Source organism: Cryptomeria japonica, chromosome 9 (genome assembly GCF_030272615.1).
Source record: "Cryptomeria japonica chromosome 9, Sugi_1.0, whole genome shotgun sequence".
Taxonomy (NCBI): domain Eukaryota; kingdom Viridiplantae; phylum Streptophyta; class Pinopsida; order Cupressales; family Cupressaceae; genus Cryptomeria; species Cryptomeria japonica.
The window spans coordinates 23,400,708-23,417,445 of NC_081413.1; the positions used below are offsets into that span (position 1 = coordinate 23,400,708).

A 16,738-nucleotide genomic window follows, 5' to 3' on the forward strand; every position below is an offset into this window, starting at 1 on the left:
AAGAAGAAGAACAGGAAAAAGCTTCTATACCAGAATCGGTTATACCTAGATATGTAAAGTTGAATCACTCTACAGATCAGATAATTGGAGACATGAATGTTTGGGTTCAAACAAGAAGAAAAATGAGAGAAAGTGTTTGTCTGATTTCCATAGTTGAACCTAAGACAATGAGGGAAGCTCTTAAGGATGATGATTGGATAAAGGCTATGAATGAAGAACTTGATCAAATAGAGAAGAACAACACTTGGTCACTTGTCCCCAGACCAACTGATAAAAATGTGATTGGTACTAAGTGGGTGTTTAGAAACAAATTAAATGAAGATGGTGAAGTGATTAGGAACAAGGCTAGACTAGTTTGCAAAGGATATGCACAAGAAGAAGGTGAAGATTATGGAGAAACCTTTGCACCGATTGCTAGACTTGAAGGAGTAAGAATACTACTTTCATTTGTAGAATTCAAGGGATTCAAGGTATACCAAATGGATGTTAAGTCTACATTTTTTAATGAAATTCTAGAATAAGAGGTTTACATTGAACAATCAGATGGGTTTGCATTGACCGGAGACAAGAACATGGTGTGCAAATTGCATAAAGATTTATATGGATTAAAGCAAGCTCCAAGAGCATGGTATGAGAGACTCCATTCACACCTGATAAAGATTGGATTTCAAAGAACCAGTGAGGACAACAACATTTACTTGAAGACAAAATGAGACAAGTTATTGATTGTAGAAGTGTTTGTAGATGATATCATATTTGGAGGAGATGATGATATGAGTTTAAATTTTGCAGAGGAAATGAAAAAGTAATTTGAAATGTCTTTGATAGGAGAAATCAAATTTTTCAATGGTTTGCAGGTTCAATAGATGAAAGGAGGCATCATTATCAGTCAGTCCAAATATGTGAAGGAGGTATTGAAAACCTTTGGAATGGAAGACTGTAAACTAGTTGGAACCCCTATGGTTACTGGTTGTAGATTATCCAAGGAAGATGATTCAAATCCAGTGAATAAAATTGAGTATAAATCCATGATTGGAAAACTACATTATGTTTGTTCATAGAAGACCGGATATTGCTCATGCAATTGGTATAGTGGCTAGATTTCATAATAATCCTAAAGATACTCATATGGTTACAGTGAAGATAATTTTCAGGTATCTTAGAGGAACTATTGATTATAGATTATGGTATCCATACAAAGGCAACTTCTGTTTGAAGGTGTTCACAGATGTTGATTGGGCAGGTAATATAGATGATCGGAAGAGCACACCAGTGGAGCATTCTTTATAGGAGGAAGACTGGTATCCTGGATCAGTAAGAAACAACGTTGCATTTCTCACTCTATGACAGAAGCAGAGTATGTAGTTGCATCTATGAATTGTACTCAAGCAATATGGATGAGACATGTATTCGAAGGATTCAAGGAGACTATGATAGAACCGGTGATCATATATTTTGATAATACAAGTACAATAAGTATTTCAAAGAACTCGGTATTGCATGCTAAAACAAAGCATATTGAACTGAAGTATCATTTTCTTAGAGAAAGAGTGTGGGAAAATAAAGTAAGGATGGAACATGTGTCAAGTAAGGAGCAGTTGGCTAATATCTTCACTAAGCCATTGCCTAAAGCGACCTTTAAATATCTCAAAGGAAAGCTAGGGGTTATACCCCTACCGAAGGTCAACTAAGATGTTGTTGCAGCATCAATCTAGTGGACTAATTGAAGGTCTTTCACTATGGATTGTTGAGAAGAGGGCTACTCCTTAGGGGGAGCAGCAGAGATGAAGGAAACAAGAGCATCAGAGAAAACAAATAGCAGCAAAAGGTGAATTTGACACTTTGCACCCTTGGCATTATTTTCAAAGGGGGAGAAGCACAATGATAGGGGGAGAAGTAAAGCAAAGGGGGAGAAGTAAAGCAAAGGAGGAGAAGAATAGTGAAGAACATATAAGAGCAGTAAAGACATGTACAACAATCATAACTGGAACTCTAACAGTTTTGCATGATGAGCTTTTGGTATTGCTATTTGGGTGTTGTCATCAATGCTAAAGGGGGAGATTGTTGGTATAACTGATGAAGATAATGATGGAGAGATTCTTTGCATATGGAGATGTTGATGAGATGAGAATATGACCGGTAAAGTTATTATTGGCATAACTTGTAAAGTTGATGGAGATTGTTGGCTAGATGATGATGATATAGTTGTAAGTTGTTTGATGACTTTATTTGTGTTTTCATTGATGGCAACCATGTTTTTTGAAGTCATCTAAGTCATCTAGATCTATCGATATAGCCTAATCGGTAGAGGAATGTGTTAGACAACAAAAATGCTAAGTTGCAGTAAATTGGTAAACAAGAACATAGCGATGACCAAGAGATCGGTACAGACGATTGGAGAGGAGTTAGATGTTGCGGGTTGGAACATATGTTTATGACATTGGCACGAGTCTGTGATTGCAACCACATCAATAGATTCGATGTATTGAGCGAGTTATGATTGATTGTCATAAACTTTGTGAAGAAGAATGTATACCGGTAACAGATCTTTAACCAGTAATGATTTATGGTTTGGCAGTGAATCTTATCATGTTCATACCCTAGTGATAACGTGTCAAAAACCATGTGTAATGATAATATGGTGTTTGAGTGCGTACAAGGATCAGATTTCTTGGGAAACAAAAAAGTGCTTAGTAGAATGTGACAAGGGTTTGATTTCTTATCAAATCGATGTGCGGTGATCATTCAATGGTGGAAATTGTCTAGAAATTTGTTGTAATAATCTGTAATGATTTGTAAATGTAAAATCAATATATTTTGAATGTAGTTAGGGCTATGTAACCGGCCTAGTTGAAAAGTGTATTTAGGTCAAGTTGGAGAAGAGATTTTGTGTCGGTGATTTGAGAAGAAGAGTGCGTCGAACCAAGCTTGAGTGTTTGCATGTGTGTATCAGAGTTGAATTGAAAAGGATTTGTACTAGAAAGAAAGGAAGTGTTGTGATTAGATCATTTTCCCTGTTATTCCTTAATAGTTACAATAGTTTGAAATCCCTTAACTGGGTAGATCCTAACAGGTCTTATTTGTAAATCCCTTCACCGGGTGGCTCATTAACTTGAGTTTAAAATCCTCTAACAAGGTTACTCCTAACAGGGTAGAGCTCCTAACAGGGCTGAGGCAAATCCCTTAACCGAGTGACTCCTAATAGGGTATTCTCTTAACAAGGCATATTATAAAGCTCCTAACCGGGCTAGGCCTTTAACCGGGTGCATTCCGAAAGAGTGCAAATATTTTGTGGGTGCTAATTCCCATAGTAGTTTTTCCCGTTTGGGTTTCCACGTGAAAAATATATGTATTCATGTGGTGGTTGCATTGTTTATTTGTGCATTTGATATATTTACATTGTTTGCATAATGATGAACACTTGAATGAATGCTTTGGTAAATCTGCTAACCAGATTGTTTGAGTAGTTACTGGTACAAGTTTTTGAAGTATTGCAGAATTGTTTTACTACTGATTCACCCCCCTATCGATAGTTACTGGATCCTCATAATAAAACATCAAAATAATTAAATACTGAACTCTAAATTATTTTAAGTTGAAATGTTGATTACGTCATCTCTTTCTTCTACAATTGGATGAAGCTGAGGATCTATGGAAAGTCTTGAAGGGGGTTGTAACTGGTAAAACAACATTAATACAAGTTAATAACATATATGTCAAAAAACACAAAATAACTAAAAATGAATAGACTAAAAAACAAAAGCATACAAGAGCCTTAGATGGATGTCCTATGGTCGTAGGAAGCAAAGTCACAGATGAATCAGTTACGATCATTTCCTATATCCATGGTAAGTGATCCAAAAGGAGTTAACAAGAGGGTTTCAACTCTGTTGTGCACTTAGTGAATATGAGTTGATCTAAGACAAACATACCTCTTCCCTCTATCGTGTTGGACCCCAACTTTGACATGTAGGAATTCTAATGAAATGGAATGATAGAGCATCAATAGGAAGTTTGGAAGGGGGTTGTCATAGGTTAAAGACAATTAATACAAGTTAATAACCCAAAGTTGTTCTCAAACTAGATAAAAAACTAAAAATGAGTGTACTTATTTCTAAACAAATATGTTTAACATATGTAGAACAAATGCACACTGGAGCCTTAGATAGTTCTCCTGTAACCTTAGGAGGCATAGTCGAATATGATGTAGATATTACCATTTCCTGTATGAAAAATGATAACATATGATATAGACATAAAAGGATTTAGATATTTCAAACAAGAAATAATGCAATCCAAAGTGAATATGAAGGTATTAACTCTTCCCTCTGTTGAACCTCATCGACATCAAGTGCATTCATTAATTTTGTAAACCCCATTTGTTTCTATATATAGAACAAATAAATTAAGTGCATTTATCAATATCTAGATATACATGTTTAATCATAATACATTTCAACAAATGAATTTAAATTGTATTGAATTACCTTTTGTCATTTGGGTGTTCGAGAGGATATCTTTTTCTTCTCCGGAGTGCTGGAGGATGGCTTTCTCACACGAGATGTCCTCGAGGTAGGTGGGGTAAACTAACAAAACAAAATTAACATAAGGGAAAAGAGCATGTATTTAATATATCACCTAAGTCAAAAATATCTAAATCTAAATGGTACCGCAAAGCTATCTAGGCCAAAGTCAATGGCCGGAAGTGTGATATCATCAAGCCGGGACATCTCAGCCCCTAATAAGCCCTATAAAACACCAAGTAATGATACATATATATTAAAAAAAGATATTTTGAAACCAATGTATTATTATATTTTTAACAAATTTATAAATCTTTACCTTCAGTGGCGAAAGTACTCGTGACTATGGAGTCGACTGAAAAGTGTGTGGTGTACTCCCACCACCTATTGCACCCTGCAATGCATTTTATTTATATGTCACTTTAAATTGTTCTAAAAATAAAAATTCATTTCTTTTTATAAGATTTAGTCACTTAATATATAACATGTCATAAACAGAATTAAAAGCACCTGTGTCTAATCGCGAGAGAACAACATACTCATCAAGTCATCGGTGAGGATCATATCCTCTGTAGTGGAAGCATGGCATCTACTCCCACAACATGTACATGAATGAGATGTTGAACCATCCTCATTCATGTCATTGTCTACACCAGAACATACACCCTAGAAGGTGGCGCACATATGTTGAATGGGCTCGCTCATGCCAAATGATGCATGAGGTGGCACTGATGAAGGAGGTCTCATTGATGAAGGAGGTGTCACAGGTGTTGGTACATCCTCTGATTCGACCAACCGTGTTCCATGTTGAACAGTGGCATCAGTCAATGATGCAGCTACGTGAAGAGTTTGTAACTCCATAGACTCCTTCAAGGATATAGGGATAGTGACACGAACCATGGGTTTAGGAGTTGTATGTCTCCTATGTTGTGGTTGTACCACCCTATGGGCCCCGGGTCTATCCTACATAGAGCCTCTCCCTCTACCCTGAAACTGTCGGATGTCAAAGTAATTCAGCTTCTCGCCGAGGATAAACTCACAATACAACTTTCTCAAAAAATATAGAGGCACCTCCCAATTATTACAAGGTGGTTGTTCAAAGACCATATACCACCTATCCCAAAAAGTTGCTTTCAGCCTAGCATGAACACACCAATGTATAGGAAACTGAGATGTATTTTCTTCTAGGTTGTTACTAGTAATAGGATCGATGAAAAGAGCACATATGTCACCTTAAAGTATGCCCTTTTTTTTTCACTTGATCATATTACAACCCATCCGCATAAAATGTTCGACATCTATCCCTCCATGAACCCCATTTCGTATCCTCCCTAGATACCTCATTTGAACTATTGGCCATTCTTTCTAGCATTGTGGCAAGGGTTGAGTGGTGCTCAAGACTAGAGGACCTCAACCTATTCACTAATATCAAAATTTGGGCACTATTTTATGTAAGGCGATTGATGAGATCCTCTTGTGTGGCATCTACATGATCTAATGGAGGATGTGGAGGGTTTAGGAGTGGCGATGGTTGTTGAGGAGCAACATTTTGAGGATTTTGTGGTTGTGGAGCAACGTCTTGAGGGTTTTCTTGTTGCTCATGTGCAATGTTTATAGGGTTTGCTTATGTTGCTTGCGCATGAGGAGGTCTTTGTTGTCTATTCTATTTTTGGGGATTGCTTGTAGAATCTGACATCAAATTAATTAAAAAAAAACTTAAATCAATTAAAAAACCCTACTTCAATTAAAATGCAAACAAAAATAATCAAAAAAATGAAATTTTACCTGTTCGACAGGGTGGCATTGTTGGAAATTGCTCTAAATACCAAAAAATGCAAAATGATGCAAAACACACACGTATTTTGAGATTTCTTTGCTTCTTTGGGCTTTTGTTCCATGGTTTTTGCCGTTGAAATGGCCAAAACCCACGGGTGTGAGGAAATAAAATTTTCCTCAAAACGTGTATGCGTTTTGAGGAACTTTTTGTTTTTTTATTATTTTTGGCTACCAAGCCTAGCATGTTTTTGAATTTCATAGATCACACACGGGTTATGAAAAATTTCAATTGTTTTTGCATGTGGCCACTTTTATGTTCACCATCCTGGTGCACTTACCCGATGTCTTTCCTTTTTTCTTTTCTTTTCCTTTTTTTCTTTCCTTCCCCTTTCCTTTTTGTCTTTCAAGGATCAGACGTTAGGCTTTACCTCTTCCTTTTCCTTTTCCAGGGATAGGGAAGGTCTGATCCCCGACCCTCCTTTTTACTTGTGTGTTTCTTGTGGTTGTTTATTTTAGGGATCGAGGATGTTTTCATTCTCAACCCTCGATTCTCTTCCATCGGGGATGGGCGACTCCCAATCCTCGATGGGCCCCACCTCCCTCAAATTGACATTTAATGAGCCTTCTCACACATATAAAATGGTATTCTCACTTCATTTCTCTCACTTTTGCTTGTGTTTCCTAGCTATATTTGTGTGCTTCCATGCTTCCTTGTGCCAATTTCAAGCTTGTGTGGTGAGTTAGTGATCGACTAGTCCAGTGTTTAGCTCTGAGCCTTTCTTTTCAAGGTAGGTTTTCTTTGTTCTATTTTCCCTTTCTCATTTTGTGTTTCTTTTCCTTTCTTAGGGTTGTTTTAGGGTTTTTCCATGTCTTGGTTTTGTTTTGTTGTTTCAGTTTTTTCCTTTGTTTGTTTATGTTTTCTTCCTTGCCTTAATTTTCATTTTTGCAACATTAGTTTCTTTTTGAGGCCTAGTTCAGGATTAGCAAAAGTCAAACCCCAAAACTAGGGGTTCTTGTTGCTTCACATTTATCTCCTACTTGATCCAATTTGGGGATTAAGGATGCTCCATCCCTACTTCTCGTTATCCAGGATCATGGGATTGAGCCTCCTCAAACCCCGAAAGGGCTGAACTTGAGGCTCGAGGATTGAGGATGTTGTCATCCTTGACCCCCAATATCTCAAAGCATGGAGATTAGGGATGGCAACATCATCAACCCCCCCCCTTTTGTACTATCACCTTAAAGAGCTCGGGGATCAAGAATCTCTTCACCCCTAACTCCCACAAGTTCTTTTATAAGTAGCAATCGGAGATCGGGGATGATGGCTTCCTTGACCCACCAAAACCCTAAGAGATTGTTTTAAGACAAGGATCAAGGTGTCTCCATCTTCAACCCCCAAATGTTGCAAAAAATTTTTTGAAAAAAATGCTTGCTAAAAAATGATTTTATATGACAAAGCTATGAGCATTTGAAGTTTCAAAGGAAAGACTGATTTTGGACATGTGCACCTAATTTTTGGAGTAGAATATGAAAAATAGTTTAATCCACAACATAGAGTTCCGAGTTAGCTTTCAATTCTTTTTCAAATTCGAAAATACAACTTGTGAGAAAAATTTTATACCCAATTTAGTAAAACTGTCCATTTAAGAAATGCATATGAGAGGGGGTCTAGTTAAGCCCCTAATGGTTGGTTACTAATCATTAATGTGACTAAAAATTATATTAAAAGTGTTGGGTTCCTAGTTTAGCAACACTCCTTGTCACTCATATGACCGGCTAAATCTAAAATAGATAAATAAAGTTTATTAAAGAAGATAATGATTATAAAAAAAAATTAAAAGGCATATTAAATCTTTTTAAAAAGTACATCACTTTTTCTCTTGAAGGAGGCTATGTATGACTAAATCTAATAACAAAAAGTCCAGAGCCATGATCAAATCAAAATAGAAGCAATTTTAAGCTAGTGTATCATGTGCAAATTTTATGGAATAAAAGGGCATGACATAAAGAAATGTTTGCAAAGAGGACTGCGAATATTACACAGTGATATAAGCAACACATAAAAAATTATATACTCAATACATAAATAATGTTAAAATCAAACAATATATCAATCTTTGTAAATATGTTGTGATTTATTGTGTGTTTATCCCACTCTGTGTATCTAGTTCATGTCTTTACACATCCCACAATCTCATGCAAAAATCAAACCTTTAGATTTGTGTATGTAGGAGTTTTAGACAAAATTTAAATATACACTTAGACTAGGGTCCCATGGAGGGGGGCTTCCTAAAAAATAGAGTTGGGGCTACTATTTTTTTTTGGAATATTTTAAAGTTGTTGGTCCCATGAATTTTGTAGTGTTGTTCAACTTAAAAATTTAAGCTCCTAAATTTAAGGAAGTTGGTGGTCTCGTGAATACATAACTTTGTCTTCTATTCTCTCTGCAATGATAAAAACAAGTCAAAATTTTTATTTTCCCTCTAAAATTTGTTTTTTAATAGTAATCTAAATTTAGATGTTTGACATGTGGCAGATAACATTCCTAAGCTGGTGGGACAATTTCTAGCCCCACCCCAATTTCACCCGCTTAAATATTCTATCCTAAAAATAGGCGCTGATATTTTTTTGGAAAAGATTCTAAATAATCTCGTAGCATAATTTTTTTTGTTTCATATGACCTCTTACTCCATGAAAATAGAAGCTTAACACCCCTCATTGGACCGCACCCTTACTACATATCGTTTTAGAACCTACAAAAGAGTATATCCAATAAACATCAAAAATATGTATGTCATACAATGCAACTCTATGTTTTTTTGTACTACGAGCCCTATGGGGACCCAAAATAATTTGCAAAAAATGACAATAATAAAAATATGGTAAATTATATGTCAAAAGTTATCTCTCAACCCTCCTGGATGCAACCATGAGGTTATTTTCACCATTTGAGGTTGCTAATAAAAGTTGACCTCTAAGACCCCTTAAAGAAGACTTTTAACTTGCAAGATTAGACTCACAAAAACTCAAAATTAACACACATTAGAAAGATCGATTCACGTTGGGTTCACCAAAATGAATGCATGCAAATGTAAAAAGTGGAATATGCATGTAAACTAAGCTTATTCAAAAAAGAACATGCAAACCTCTATACGATAAGTATGTTGATATGTTGATGACAGATTGGATGTGGTTGCTCATTAATCCAACAGCATGACGGTGTTGTGAAGATTATTGAATCCAGTAAGATTCAATGTCAAATAGATGATTAGGATTTAATGGGAGTTTGGTTCCAAATTTGGAGGCTTAGTCTTGTGACAAGTGTCACAAGGAGAAGTGAGTTGTAAGGACGAGTGTGCTCAATGTGAGCACACATAGGGAAGCTCATGAAAGGGACATTTCTATGACATGTGTAAGAGGTAAGTTGGCTATGAGATGACTTGTGAGTCACATGTTCAAAAAGTAGAGAGCTAGTGAAAGTGACATGTCAATGACATGTGTAAGAAGTAGGGTGGCTCTATTAGGAAGAGCATTCTTACACATGTGTGAGCACCCATGGTCAAAGAGTGATGTAGAGACTTGAAAATGACTTGTGTGTGCAAGTCATTTAAGAGGGTGTCACATGTGGACTTGGTAGGTGTGAGGAATTAAAAAATAGAAGAAATGTTAATAAGGTTAGGAATCAAGGTGATTAGCTAATTAATTAAGAATTAATCAACTAATCTAAATTAGAGAAATATTGGAATATTGGCTAAGGTGAGATTTGATTTATTAAAATAAATTACTTTAAAAGAAGTAAAAGGATACATAATTAATAAATTAATTATCGAGGAATTATACTAACTAATTAAAAATAATTTAATTAATTATTTTGGAAGAGTAATGCGGGAGACATAACTAATAAAATTAATTATGTGATAAGGGCACAATTAATTAAATAAGATTTAATTAGTTTTAGGTGTCTACAAGATTGTACACATTTGTGGATGGCTCCAGTGAGACTTAGATTGTACCAATTTGTCATTAACGAGTATCCAATCGATGCTCAAGTAGGTTGTCTCCATGTCTGATCTTTATTTTGTTGCAGTGAGTGATTCATCTGTTGTTCTTCATTGACAATGGTACCTAGTTTTGTCACACTTTGACATTCTTGGTGCATCATTGGCTCTATTTCTTCCTAATGTGGAGGAATTTTGGTCAACATCATTGGACCATCATTGTAGGAGATTCTACATTGAGGGGGGGGAGCTTCATGGTCTCTCTTCTTCTCTCTTATGGGGATGACTTTTTCCTCACATGAAGTTTTGTTCTTCTCGTACATCATTGAGAGCATTGTGTGTTTTCATCTCTCTTTTGGTGGGGAGTTTTTTCCCATTGGTTTTTTCTCTCTTTCTCCGTTTGTGAGAGATTGCATTTCTTTTGTACATGGGAACCTAACATGACCTTGTAATCGGAAGCCATCTTGCATTGTTAGCTTGAGTCTACATTCCCCTAAGTTGCACTTAAGGGGGGATGTTGGTGTAAATTATGTCTCATAATTACACTTTACTTAAGTTGACTTAGGATAATGCATTCATTATAGTTTGCATATGATACACTTAGGGAAGTGTGCATCTAGGGAAGATGGTTGTAGGAGAAATTCTACCTTTTTTGGTGTTATTTTGTTATCACATTCCACATTCGGTGGGTGATCCACCTTTAGTGGTTCAATATTCTATTATTTCTTCTACCTACCCCTACCTACCCTTGTATCTCATTGGGCCACATGTCATGATCATGTGCTTTCATTTCCCTATGGCCTTGCCTTTATAAGTAGGCTCATCTTCATTGTATGGTTGATCCAATTGATCATTTTTTGCATCTTGATGATCTAATACAATTTGTTCTTGTCTATCTTTGTCTATCTTTGTCTCTCTTGTGTTGTGCTATCAATTGGCCTTTAGATCTTGGGTTGCTATAAACAAATTCTCACAGTTACTATAAGTGATATGAGGAGTGAGGTATAAGCATTAGGGTCAAAACATAGCTAGTAGATTATGCATCATTCATTAACCTTAGCCTATGCTTCAAGATAGTATCAAATTTGTCCTATGAAACAAGTTTGATAGATCACACATCATCACAAAATTGATAGGTAGTGGACACATGTTTACCCCAAGAAACTCACCGAATCATATGAGAACAAATCATTCACCTTTGCAAAATTGTCAAAAATAATGAACATTTTTTTTGAGCAAGTGGTGAACTTTTATTATACAAATTGTAAGATTTGAAGCATTTTGGTATTTGTTCTTTCATCTTCTCGTGTTTTGGGAGTTGCAAGAAGGTCATAACTTGCTTGAACTCATCGAGAAAGGGGTGGATTCTTTTTGCATTAGGGTACAAAGTCAATTCTTAACTATTGTGAGTGTATCAAGTGGTGCATATGTCACTTTGAGAGTATTATAGATATAGGATAAGCTTCAAAATCGATATGTGAGCTTGTTGAAGCCATATTGACACTTAAAACACTTGTAAATAACCAATTTCATAATGAAATTCAAAGAATTACTATTCTCTAAGGGAGGAGTTGTTTTTCCACCCAAGACAAGTTCTATCTAGGAGAAATTGACTTGTACCCCAATTTGTATTTGTAAGATTAAATTCCGGATCAATAAATACAAAAAGAAAGACAAAACAAAAACCATTCTAAAGCAAAACAAAACAAAAACCATTCTAGGACTATCTGTTAAAATCACCAAACTAGAAAAAAATACATTTATCCACATAAATAATTATATATATAAACACTAATCCTCCAATGATTTTGGCAATCTGATTATAATTTCCCTTGTGATGTGATGACCATACAGCCATTAAATTTAATACCTGGTCCCACCGCACACTGAATCTTAGACAATAAAATACAACATTTCCCTATACAGAAACTTTCCGCTCCGTTCCTTTTTGACCTCTTAACATGTTTCGTGTCTTTTGCAAACAAAAGATAAGAAATAAATCAAGCATATGACGTGGCAAAACTCACGAGTCACGAGGCTTTGCAATGGGGACAACGTATACAATGAAATAAATCAATCAGATGACGTGGCACCTGCCTAACGTTCCTCAGATGTTTGGCATCTTGTGCATAGCCCCGGAGTGAGGCTCGGAGTACCGTTGGAAGCCAATCTAACGAATAAGTGTGCTGTGACAACGTGAGCTAAAACTACCAGAGATTCCTCCTAGTTTTGTTTCTCTTGGCTTGTTTTTTTTATCTCTGCCATATTTAGCAGAAAAAGGGCTAAGTTTCTAGCGCTAAACATAAACAGATTCACAGGAGATTCATTGGGATCATTAGCTTGGCTTGGTATACAAGGTAGGTGAGGAAGAGGCTTGTGGGAGGAGCTAAGTAACCTCTCATTGATGGTGTACACGAGAAGGGAAAAGAAAACTGCTTTTACTTGGGCAATGCAAATTTGCTGAAGGGGACATTCAATAAATAGGCTCTAATGCACGAGAAAAGAAAGAGATTGCATCAAATTCGTGATAGTTTTTAAGGCACACAGACTGGCAGCATAACGAGGGTTTATATGCATGTATAAGCAGAGTTTGGCATTGTATGTATCATCAGATTCTATCTGGTATAGTGACTTGGGAAGGAGGAAGAAAGTAAGGAAGTGTTCATTGTGTTTTTTGATAAGCTATGGAATTGGAGACCATTGGGTTTGGTTTTACAATGAGGAAGGTGTTGTTTGTGATGTTGGTATTGCAGAAGGTGGTGTGGACAGAGACAATGTTGGACCCATTGGATTTTTTGTCACTGCAAGCCCTAAGAAAGAGCCTGGATGACATGCCAGGGTCTAAATTTTTTAAGTCGTGGGACTTCTCTTCTGATCCTTGTGGATTTTCAGGGGTTTTGTGTGATTCAAACAGAGTTGTGGCACTAAATCTTGGGGATTCTTCTGCTGGGGCTCCTGGATTGAAAGGCAAGTTGGATGGAGCTCTGGGCTGCCTTGGGGCTCTTGTAGAGCTCACAGTGGTGCCTGGTCAGGTATCTGGGTCTATTCCAGAGACTATGGGGCAGCTGAAGGAGTTGCAGTTTATGGGTATTAGCAAGAACTTTCTGTCTGGCAGGATTCCTCCGTGCTTGGGGTCATTGACAAAGTTGCAGACACTGGATTTGAGCTTCAATCAGCTTGTGGGTTCTATTCCCAAGGGGATTGGACAATTACCCACTTTGTCAAATCTCATTCTTGGCCACAATAAGCTTTCAGGACCAATACCCACTTGCACATCTAGTTTGAGAAGGCTGGATCTTAAGCACAATGGACTTTCAGGGACACTGCCTTCTTTGCCCAATTCTGTTCAGTACGTTTCTCTTGCAAATAACCTGCTCAGTGGGAGTATTGATGAATTATCAGGCCTACAACAGCTGAGTTATCTTGACCTGAGTTTCAATCAGTTCAGTGGGAGCATTCCAGGTGCATTGTTTAGTTTCAAAATGACTTCTTTGTTCTTACAGAGGAACTCCTTCTCTGGTTCTGTTAATCCACAAGGACAGGTCATGATCCCAAATGTGGACCTCAGTTTTAATTTTCTCACAGGTCCTATTCCCTCCTCTCTGGCTTATGTTCAGAATCTATACCTTAACAACAACCACTTTACAGGGGCAGTTCCTTCTGAATTCATTGACAGGCTTCTATCTGCTAATATCCAAGTGCTATATATTCAGCACAACTATCTTACACAGATTACTCTCAAGCCATCCACAATGATCCCACTTACCAGCTCTCTCTGTATTCAGTACAACTGCATGGTTCCTCCCATTCAGCCACCATGTCCCTTCAAAGTTGGCAAACAGAAAAAAAGGCCCACATATCAATGCAACTACATGGGCTAGGGGAGATTCAATTATATATCATTTTTTCAAGGAAATGTTGGACTTATTGCTCTAGCTACACAAAGATAATTCATCTAGGTTCTTCTAGGAAAGAATGTTTTGCAGTCTGGGAAGCCTCAGGAAAAAGCAACATAACTTGCTTGTCCAATCGGAGCTATATCTCTTTTTTTTGTTTTCAGGTACTTAAGTAGTCAGGTTGTATAGATAAATATGTTTTGTATTCTTTCATTCTTTTAACAGATCTGGTTATCTAGAACTAAAGCAAGATGAAGCTACTGCTAATGTGAAGGAGCTTAGTAGGGGCTGGAATGTATGGCAGCAATAAAATTGATCTACGAGTAGAAATAAATACAGCCCAACAATTGGAGATCATCTTTAACCAGATTGGATCTTATGAGGACTGAGTTATTTGTTCTGTAATTTTACTTTTTTTTTTGGTCATGAACATCCTCCTTAATTTTGGGGCCTTGAAAGACCTTGGACATTTGGGCCTGCTGGATATTGTAGGATTATACCTGATTTTTATTGTCTGTATGTTGCTTTCAAATTTCATTATGTGTTTTTATTCTTATGTTTTATATTAACATTTTGGATCACATTCTGAATATTTTTTCATCAACACTTGGAATCACACTCTTAACCATAACCCCTCATCTTGATGATAGAGTGAGTATAAGATGAAATTTTAATGTAATATGGAAGACTATAGGTAGAAATTCATATAAGGGCTTTTAATCAGTTTGATAAAAGTTAATTTCTACTGTTAATGTGGTGATGCTGAACCTGAAGTGGCCACTAGTAGTTGCTCACTATTTATTTCATGAAATTGACAAGATGGGGCATTAATTACACAGGAGGTCTGAACACATTTAAGGCTTAGATGAGTATCTCGTTGATGAAGACACTTTCTATATCCATTAGGGACAGCATTAAACCAAAAAATATTTCCTGTACTCTCTGTCAAGAAATAAATATGGCATGTTTTCAGTCAAGTCATTTCAGAATCTGCTGAATGTTTGCAGAACGTTCATATGAGCAGACATTCCATTGGTGTTTTTATTTTGCTGTCTTTTAATAGGAAACCTGACCAAGGGCTGTAAATGGCGCCTCTATCTGCTTCATGTTGATTAAAAAATGGTTTTAATATTTTTCAAATGTTTTATTGCTTCATGAGTCGGATAGTTTTTAATAAAGTAAAAATGTGATGGAACTGAAAAAACATAGTGCTAGAATGAAGTTCACAATGAAGCTCCTATATAGGAGAGAAAAGTTTCCTGAGAATAAAAAATATGATTAAACAAAATGTTGAAGGAGGATTTAATGGTGGAAGCAAATTATTATTGTTCATCTTTTTCCTTGGGGACAATGCACATATTCTAGTTCACTATAATATTTAGCATATGGTAAAAGTGATATCACAATTCACCCACTATCCTTTTATTAGTCAAATACATGATAGATATATTAGTTATATTCATGTTTTTTTTTTCAAATATATATAATCTTGTTCATTGAAGTAGCTTATCCATTATAGTAGTAATTTATTTCTCAAGTATCTTTGTAGACATATCAATCATATGTAATTTTATTTTTATTCTATTTTTTTTAACAATGAATATGTTCATTAAATTAGTTATATGGTATGGACGAGGTTACAAAATTAATCAATCTTCTCTCAGTTGTTAAGTGTTCATGTTTTTGCCAATAGTGGCATGGTGTGATGGTTAACTTGTAGTAGTGTTGTTTTTGTCATCAAGGTTCAAACCTCATTAGGATGGTATTGTTGAATGTTTAAATGGAGATGAGGTCCTCTATTTGTAACCTCGTCGATTTAGTGTCTATATTTTCTATCCAAATAATGTTAGCATAACTGATTAAATCACATGATAGTAATAGAGTAGCCTTTTTCATTGTCATCTTGTTGCTTTGAAGTTGTGATTGTTATTACTATGCAAGGAACCATCAACAACCTTAATGAATTGACTATTGTTTGTTGTTTAGGTGTTAGAACAACAAGGATTATTGTAAGTGTTTTTGTAATTTCTTATTCTTAATCCAATAAAAGAAAGCTTCCTAATGGATTAGAGCATGTTAATAAGTGAATGTAGGGATCATTCCCTTTCTTTTTATTTATTCATTATCTTATTACAATATTAAATTATATAATAAAATGATGTGAATTCCCACTTTGTTCACATTCCTAGATCTAGTTAATTATTTTTATAAAGTCTAAACAAAATTTATGAGAGTAGGTGAATTGCTTTGTTATCTTCAAAACAAATTTACCCCCCTATTATTCTCCTCTAGGGCTAGGTCTATTAAAAACTTTCAAAGCCTCCACCATCATATAAATAACTAGACTTTCAAAGCCTCCACCATCATATAAATAACTTGAATGAAGCAAACAAGAATAAATCAAGTACTTATTTACTAAAAGATCAATAAACATAACTAGTAAATAAAGGGTGTCTTGGGATCAAATTTAAAGGATTGTGAAATTCATCTACTTGCTTTGTTTTTCCCTTTATTTATACCTGATTTGAAAGATCCTCAATGGGTC

The 16,738-nt window shown here is 35.8% G+C and overlaps 1 protein-coding gene across 1 annotated transcript; it reads left to right on the plus strand.

Annotated features, from left to right (window-relative positions):
* Positions 1-12,458: 12,458 nt before the first annotated feature.
* Positions 12,459-14,728, plus strand: LOC131053082 (LRR receptor-like serine/threonine-protein kinase SIK1). The gene has a single exon (XM_057987684.2). It carries the CDS (start codon positions 12,982-12,984, stop codon positions 14,176-14,178), a length of 1,197 nt encoding a protein of 398 aa, XP_057843667.1. The 5' UTR covers positions 12,459-12,981; the 3' UTR covers positions 14,179-14,728.
* The last annotated feature ends 2,010 nt before the right edge of the window (positions 14,729-16,738 follow it).

What these genes read in the sequence shown, in the direction of transcription:
- LOC131053082 (XM_057987684.2), top strand. Translation starts at nt 12,982, where the DNA reads ATGGAATTGGAGACCATTGGGTTTGGTTTTACAATGAGGAAGGTGTTG.